The sequence below is a fragment of the Camellia sinensis genome, chromosome 11 (genome assembly GCF_055761805.1).
Source record: "Camellia sinensis isolate YWXY chromosome 11, ASM5576180v1, whole genome shotgun sequence".
Lineage (NCBI taxonomy): Eukaryota > Viridiplantae > Streptophyta > Magnoliopsida > Ericales > Theaceae > Camellia > Camellia sinensis.
In genome coordinates, this window is record NC_138971.1 from 88,948,812 (window position 1) to 88,957,889 (window position 9,078).

At 31.6% G+C, this 9,078-nt stretch overlaps 1 protein-coding gene across 1 annotated transcript; it reads left to right on the plus strand.

Moving 5' to 3' along the window:
- Positions 1-3,140: 3,140 nt before the first annotated feature.
- LOC114281837 (cytochrome P450 CYP749A22) lies at positions 3,141-8,531 on the plus strand. Its single transcript, XM_028224435.2, has 5 exons — positions 3,141-3,525; positions 4,417-4,640; positions 4,895-5,127; positions 6,457-6,835; positions 7,948-8,531. The coding sequence occupies exons 1-5, from the start codon at positions 3,243-3,245 to the stop codon at positions 8,374-8,376; spliced, it is 1,548 nt and encodes a 515-aa protein (XP_028080236.2). The 5' UTR covers positions 3,141-3,242; the 3' UTR covers positions 8,377-8,531.
- Positions 8,532-9,078: the final 547 nt, after the last annotated feature.

A 9,078-nucleotide genomic window follows, 5' to 3' on the forward strand; every position in this document is an offset into this window, starting at 1 on the left:
GTGGGCTTAACTTTTGACTCTTTCCAAACTATTTCTTGAGGGTTTCAACTATATTGTGTGAGAAAAGGCGCTTTGGGTGAGTTGCTTTTCAAAAAGATGAAGAGATGTCTCTTTTTGTCAAAAACCTAGAAATTTGAGATTTTGAAAAGGGTTGAGAATCTAGGAAATCTTTATTTACTTATTGGGAAATGCTACAAACCCCCAGTGGGGTGACCCCCACTGACAACCCCCAGTGACGTGTCGCACAGGTGTTGGCCAAAAATAAAAAAAAACAAAACAAAAAAAAATCAGTTTTTTTGTCCAATAGGAGCCGACCCCCAGCACCCCCAGCTGGGGGTCTAAGTCATTTTTCTTTACTTATTAATATGCCATAATGAATGAATGATTGGGAAATTTCTTATATGATTTTATTTAAAATGGTAAATTTTGTTGAATATGAGAAATGAAAAATTTTGGGATTTATTGTTGAAGTTGTAGATATAGTCATGAAATGGCTAAATTGTTGAGAACACGTGATGCGTGGTAATGTTGTTACTAATGATGAATCTTTATAGATATATGGTAACCTTGTGAAATGCATTGGGAAGAAAAATGGAAATTTTGATCACAAATGGAATATTTGTGTGGAAGTTTTGTAAATGGAAGGATGTGGCATCGCATGTATAACTATTACATTGTGTGGTTAATTGTTGCATTGGTATTTCAATACGTTGTTTGTTATAAAATTTTGAATTGGGATTTGAAACTTTGCATTGAGAAAGAAACATTATGAAATGAGATTTATTGAAATATTTTGGGGTAAATACATTGGTAAGTCCAGATTGGTGGTGTAGATGAATTTGATTAAGTTGACTTGAGTGTCCGGGGTGAAAAACCGAAAACACGCGCGGAGGAGGTACCACGTGCCTTTCGGTTAGTCACCGGTGAAGTGAGGATTTGGTAGTGCTAGCTATGCCTACTTGCAGACACCAACTTAGGGATTACCTGAGTCGTATTTACCGCCCCTTGAACTAAATTGAAAATTTCTGAATTGTTGAAATTTTAAGTTATCATTGAGTATGATGGTTTTCAAATGATGAAAAATATGATTTTCTTTCAAAAGGCATAGCATGACATGTGCATTTCATTTGAGAAACTTGTATAAAATATATATATTTTGTTAAGAATTTATTACTGGGTTTTATACTCACCCCTATGGGATTTTGGTACAGGAAATGATGTGGTAATTATGCCGAATTAGGGTGTGGGCATAATTGTTGAGAGCATATGGCTCTTTTTTTTGTTGTGATGTATTTTTGCTAGCCAGGGGCTATAATTGTATGGGTCTGAGGAACCATTTTTGTGTAACCGGGCTTAGGCCTTAGAGTTTGTAAGCCCTTGAGGACATTTATTTATTTTTGGATTTGATATTCTACATGCTATAGATTCATGTATTTGATATCATTGAATGTATATTTCGCATGTGAAACTATTTTGTACAAACCTTAATGATCAATGATGCAAAGGTTGAAGAATTACGTCTTTTCTTATAATAAACGTTGGTTGATGTACTTATATGATGTTATAATTTTCTTTTTTTGGGGCGTTACATTTCATGTATATCATTTACACAAAAATTAAGTTGATTTGATAATTGACGTATATTTATTTTATCTTGTTTGTCTTTTAAAAAAACGAATAATCCATTTTCAAAAATACACTTAACATTTATTTTTATAGAGACAAACACAATAAAATGAAGATGATACAATTATCAAATAGACCTAATTTTTGTATAAATGATATATATAAAAAGTTTTAAAAAATAAAAATTTCAAATTATGAAAACATGGCCTAGACAATGTCTTTACGGTCCAGATTTGGACACGAGAGAATTCTCTCCCAATCTTATATGTCACTAGATTTTTCATCACTGTTTTTGCATTATACTGGTTTTGTAGAATTCATTTTTTTTTAAGGGTAAACTATATTGGTAGTCCTCATATTTTCACCATTGCGTCTTTTTTAGTCTATAATTTTAATTGATTCGATTTTAATTTTACATTTATGATTTTATCTCAATTCCAATTAATTATAATTGTTAGTGTTTTTTTATTATTATTAAAATGCACGAATAAATGAAATGTATTATAGTTTTATAGGCAAAATTATAAATTTGTTCAACTCAATATGTTAAACTTAACAACTCAATAACCATTTTCTTTCAAAAATCCTAATTGGCAATGTCAATTAGAGTATATTGATATAAAATATAAAATTATAAGGATCTAAGGACCAAAAATGACAGACGAGACATAATGCAAGAGTACTAATGTAATTTATCCTTTATTTTTTCTTTTTGGAAAAATCATTAAAAAAAATAAGGAAGTTAAATAATATGTTTCCATGTGACCTGTTAATATAAAAAAAAATGAAAAAAAAAAAATCATATAAAACATTACTGATTAAAATATAAAGCTTAAAAAATAAGGAAGTTAAATAATATGTTTCCATATGACATGTTGATATAAAAAAATGAAAAAAAAAAAATCATATAAAACATTACTGATTAAAATATAAAGCTTAAAAAATAAGGAAGTTAAACAATATGTTTCCATATGACATGTTGATATAAAAAAATGAAAAAAAAAAATCATATAAAGCATTACTGATTAAAATATAAAGCTTGGATTTGTCAAGATTTTTCATCAAATTATTAGTAGAAGGCTGCCTGTCATGATAACAACATAAATTTCAAATTTTTTATAGGTCGCTATCTCTTCAAACATCACCACTGAGTTCATTAAAAAGAGCTAAATTTAGGAGCACCTTTCAACAAAAAGAGTCCCAACATTTTGTGGGTTAAAAAGAATAATATTAGGAGTCATGAAAAAAATATCATGAAATGTATGATAAAGATTTTTCATCCCTTGATTAGTGTGTGGTATTTTATTCTAGGTATAATCTAAAGGTGGAGAATCTTTCATGATCATTTTTATGATTTTTTTTCATGATTCGTAACATTACTCGGGTTAAAAATATTTAAAAATTTCATGTGATCCATCAACTGAGAAATTAACTTTTAACAAATGGAGCCAAGAGCCAAAACTGGTATTTGGACTTTTCTGTCTTCTAAATTCAGCAAAAAAGATTCGGAAACCTCACTTAGAGCACATAGAAACTAAGTATAAATGAAATCATAAAGGAATATTAACTAAGTTTCATCAGTTAAGTTTAGAGTTGACAAAATTGGATAAGTAGTTATGGGTGTGTTTGGAGCTGTTTTAATCATCCTCTTAAGCTGTCTTTGTGTTTATCTCCTCTGGACTCTCATTAGGTTTGTTCACAAGGTATGGTGGACTCCGATGCGAATACAAAGCATAATGAGGTCACAGGGAATCAAAGGTCCACCGTATAGATTCCCCCATGGCAGCACCAAAGAGATCACCAGCATGAGAAGTCAATCCATGGGCAAACATATGGAAATATCACATGACATATTCCCAAGAATTCAACCTCATGTTTACTCATGGACCAAGATTTATGGTAATAAATCTTTGTTTTCTTGTTTTGGTTTGTCTGGTGAGGTTGTTTTTGGGTGTTTGTGGTTGGTTCCTCACCAACTGTAGATTGTGTGCCAGCATATGATTGGGCGGTCTTATTTTGCCAACCTAATTGGGATTGATTTGGCTTGCTAGGATGCTTTTTGTACTCACCCTCTTTTTTTCTTTATTGTTGTATTAGTTTTTCCTCTTCATCAATCAATAAAGTTCATTTCTTTGCCGATCAAAAAAATATATATATATAAATATTAATCACAACATTCTCAATGCCCTCTGTTCTTGCAACTCAACTTTCCTTTGCCTTCCACCTTTATGTTCTAGTTTTTTCTCTCTTGCATTCTTTTTTATTTCTTTTATTTATTTTTTTAGGTTCCTTTAATCTTGAAATAAGAAAAAATTTAAAAAGTTGAAAAAAAAAAAAAAGAAAAAAGAAGAAGAAGAAGAAGAAGACAGAGTCAATTCAAGACGAAAAAGTCAAACTTTGTTGAAAGAAATCTGTGAAATATTTTTCTTATTGAGATTTTTTCTTTTTCTTTTTCTTTTTTTTTAATATTCAAAATTGTAGTATACTAAGGATCGTTTGGTCTAGACTATCTAAAATGTAATAAGGATAGCTTTAAATTTTAACTAAAGGAGAGTGTATCAAAATTAAAAATAAATTGAAATGGCTACATGAACTAGAAGGCAAGAGTTTAGCATAAAAAGCTTTACCTTTCGCCCATAAACAAATACAAAAGAAATAGAAACAAAGGAAAAGCTTTACCTTTTTCAATCCCAACCTATGATACTGTTTAACTAATTAATGGTGGAATTATGTAGAGATCTAACTTTAAGTTGTTTTCTTCTCTTTTCATTTTTCCCTGTTGGAGTATAGGAACAAATTTTCTCAATTGGCATGGTCCACAAGCCCAATTGTTTGTTACAGAACCTGAGCTTATCAAAGAAATATTGAACAACAAAGAAGGTGCGTATCCAAAAATGGACATGGAAGGCTACGCAAAGAAGCTCTTAGGGGAAGCACTTATAACAAATGAAGGTGAAAAATGGGCAAAGATACGAAAACTGGCCAATTACACTTTTCATGCCGAGAGCTTGAAAGTAAGTTTATTGCCATAAATTATCTTATGAGGCAAAGTTAAATTTTTGTTTATTATTCACTGACACACTGAAACAATTTCTTTGTGTGCGAGTGTGAAATTTCCCTATTCCCGCAATGGTAGGACTCTCGTGCACTAGACTATCCTTTAGCATTCAGGGAGCATACTCCTTAGTAAACAATGTGTTTTCCATATAAGAAATTACACTAAATGTTCTAAGTTTCTAGTAATAATATGTGGGGATGGTACATGCAGGGTATGATTCCAGAAATGAGTGCAAGTGTTGAGACAATGCTAACAAGGTGGAAAGGGTTTGAAGGAAAAGAGATCGATGTTTTTAAAGAATTTGGACTATTAACAACAGAAGTAATTTCGAGAACAGCTTTTGGGAGTAGCTACGGAGAAGGGAAGCACATATTTGAGATGGTGGCAAAACTGACTTCAATTACTGTTAAAAATGTTTATAATGTAAGGTTTCCAGGCATCAGGTAATTTATCACTTGGTACAATTACTGTTAAATGTCTCATGAAGGTTAATAAAACTCTTATTGAACAAACCAATTATTGGCTTTTCTTTCCATGAGATGGATCTAATAACTTCAACAATTTCTGAAATCTTAGTTGACATGGTTTTCTTTGAGGATTTGAGCACACTTAAATGTGACATTTGATAAGGAAAATGATTTTTAAATAATAATAATAATAATTTATTTTAAAAAAATTTCATCCATAATGATGTGGCAGTAACATTTTTAAAATTATGAGTCATAACGAGAGGTATTTAAATTTAAAATGGAAGGACTATAGAAGAACACATCATTTTATATAAATAAAAAAAAAAATTATGTTGATATATCATTATCCTAAGTGATGATAAATTCAATTTTAACTAAAGCCATTGTCAAACGAATGTTTTACCTTCAAACATATGGGACTTGGATAGAGCTAAATCTACTCATTTGCACTAAGAAATGGCCAGCACAAACAATTAAGTAGGCATCCCTTCAACTTGAACTTCATAAACATAGTAAATGATATGTATACCACTCAGTTCTTACAACCAATCACCAAGTCATACCATGTAAGTGTGGACTGTTCGATCAAGTCTACAAACTTACACATGTACATGTATAAAGAGGGCAAATTGAAATAACTAAGAAAGCATCTTTACAACATGACCCTTCATATATGCCTTGAGTTTCACTTTTGTTTTGGGATGCCATCACACAACTTGGAAAATTCCATGAAAATAACTGGATTAGAAATCTCATGTTGTAATGTACATTAGGCAAAATTACGCTGTTGGTCCTTCTAATTTAAGTGAAATTTACTTTGATTTCCATGCTTACACTTGTGTTTCAATGTAGTAGTTACATCAATTGTCATTAGTATTTAGACAGAAAAATGATTATGTGTGACTCACCTAGGAATGTTAGTAATTCATACACAGAAAGAAAAATAAATATATTATACCGGTGGTTTCTTTTGAATTCTACTTTGGTCTCTCTAGCTTCGTATGTCTCAATTTTTTGTCTAAAATATTAATGACAACTAATGAATGGACCACATTCAAACATTGAAAGTGTAGAGTTTAAATTGATGAAATTGAAACTACAAATACTAAAGTGAAATCTTCTAGAACTATAGGGACCAATAATGTAATTCACCCTATATAATATATATATGTGACCATTTAGTTTATTTAAAACTAATTTAAGTAATATGGTTACTTGTATTATGTCCATTAGGAAGGTAGATAGGTTATTTATGGTAACTATCTGCATATGATCATTAGTCAGTTATCAATTTTTTTACAGGTGGCTACTAAAAACCAGTGATGAGGTTGAAGCAGAGAATCTTGAACGAAGCATCAAATACTCCATTTTAGAGCTTGTAAAGAAAAGAGAGAATAAGAAAAATGAAAAAGTTGGTAATCACTTTGGGAATGATTATCTTGGACAACTTGTGAAGATTGTTCATGAATATGATGACAGCAAGAGGATTACAATAGAACAAATGATCGACGAGATCAAGACAGTGTATGGTGCTGGACATTTAACCACTACAAACTTGCTTTCTTGGACCATTTTTCTTCTATCAATCTGTACAGATTGGCAAGAGAAAGCAAGGAAGGAAGTCCACGAGTTATTTGGCCTAAAAACTCCAACTTCGGATGGCATTGCAAGACTAAAAACTGTGAGCAAATTACCATCTTTGGTTAAATTATGCAACTTTTTTTTATTCTTCTTGGACTTCAAACAATGAACTCAACTTATGGCCATTATAATTGTGCTATTTTCCAAACAATTTGATACCAGTTTAAACTAAAACAATTCAAATTGTGCTTTTGTTGGAAATTAAGTAAATTGTGTGATTAAATTAATGATTTACTACAATTCGCTACAATTCTTAGTGACTTAGATATATTGATTAGCAATGCTATATGGACCGCAGAAAAAGTTATTCGAAAAGTTGCATAGAATGAAGGCCGCACTTGTTTGATTGATTACGTTGAATGAGATTATGAGTACGGTGAGATTGAACGAAGAGATTAGTAATGTGGTGATATTAAGTTGGAAATGTAAAATAAAGTATGTTTGTGTAGTATTGTGATGGTATTAATTGATTGGGATTAAACCTATGAAATTCCACAGTTACCATTCATTCATTATTGCAGTCATATAGGCTAAGGGATAAACTAGTGTTTTACCCATTAATCCCATAGGATTATATCTTGATGCCATGTGTTTCCAAGCTTTGCTAGTCCCCCATAGTGTAGGATTACTACTCCAATAAGAATTACTAATTCCCCCACACATTTCCTAACCAAACATAGCATGAGGGGGACCCATCGCACTCGTACTCCAATCCTCCTCCTCAAACCTCCAATCAAACATGAACGACGTGTGTGGACGGGATTCATTGTGAGTATCATTCAAATCACATTAAGTTTGAATCTACACTACATATTTCATTTTCTATAACTTTTCTGGCTACTCTATTGGACTTCTTAGCTTTTTTCTATATAAATATATATGTGGTTCTATATGTATATACATATAAATAATTTGTTTATATTAATATTTATTTCATGCAAATACTATATCTTTATCCTTATATAGATATCTGTGTGTATAACATTACATAGTACACTAAATCAAGAGACTCTTATGTTTTAAGATTCAATATGATATAATTCACAATTTTTGCAAACTCTTTTACTATTTATGATTCTTCTCTATTTGACAATAGGAATTCAATTTGCTACAAATTCTAATTTGTTCACCCTCTTATCTTTTTCATGTTAGATGAACATGATCATTAATGAGTCTCTAAGACTATATCCTCCGGTGATTACCATGACAAGGAAAGTTCAAAGAGAAGTTAAACTGGGGGACCTAATTCTTCCTGCTAATATAAACATTTTTTTCTCAGTTCTATCACTTCATCATAACCCCCAAATATGGGGAAAGGATGTTCATATGTTCAAACCAGACAGATTTGCAGAAGGAGTGGCTAAAGCTACCAACAACAACCCAGCAGCATTTTACCCATTTGGTATGGGACCTCGGACTTGTGTGGGTTTGAACTTCACCACCAATGAGGCAAAAATTGCGCTCTCAATGATTCTGCAGCGCTACAAGTTCACTCTTTCACCAAATTATGTCCACTATCCAGATGATATTTTCATTCTCACCCCAAAAAATGGAGTTCAAGTCATCCTCCAAGAAATTTGAGTGCAACATGTGTTTGTACTAAGTAGTATATGTATATATTGGTAAAGTAATGAACGGTGTTTGTTATGGTTAAATTATGTAAAGATGTGATATCAGACAACAAAACTGATGAAGAGCACTGATGATTGAGATATAATAAATGTAAGCTTAATGTAGATCCTAATCTTATCTTATCTTCCATGAAGTTCCCCAACTAAAAGAGAATGTTAAACAATCCAAATGCAATTAAAGGACCACAAGGCAGTCTATGAATGTGTTAACAAAGCATGGTTCATAATTGAGGTCTAGTTGGAGGACCACCAAGTCACCAAACTCTTGATGGAGACTAATTTTTTTTTTTTTTGTGTGTGTGTGTGTGTGCGCGCGCGCGCGCGCATTTTCTAGCTTCTTTCAATGAAATTTCTCTATATTTGCTGAAAGAAGATTAAAAGAGCCCATCAGAGGGGGCCAAACATGACAGACAAACTCAGCCATCACCCACTACATTGAAAAAGTGATTGGAATGTTAATCCATCAACCTGCAAAAATCATGCTTGATTGGAAAAAATTGCAAGAGTTCCATAAAACTATGAAATTATGGATACTTTCAAGAAGGATTTTGGAGCATGAAGCTTGTTCTATTTGTATATATATTTTTGTAAATTGAATTTTGAACTCATTTTGATATAATGAGGCTAGGCCTTGAATTTGTAACCTTTAAAG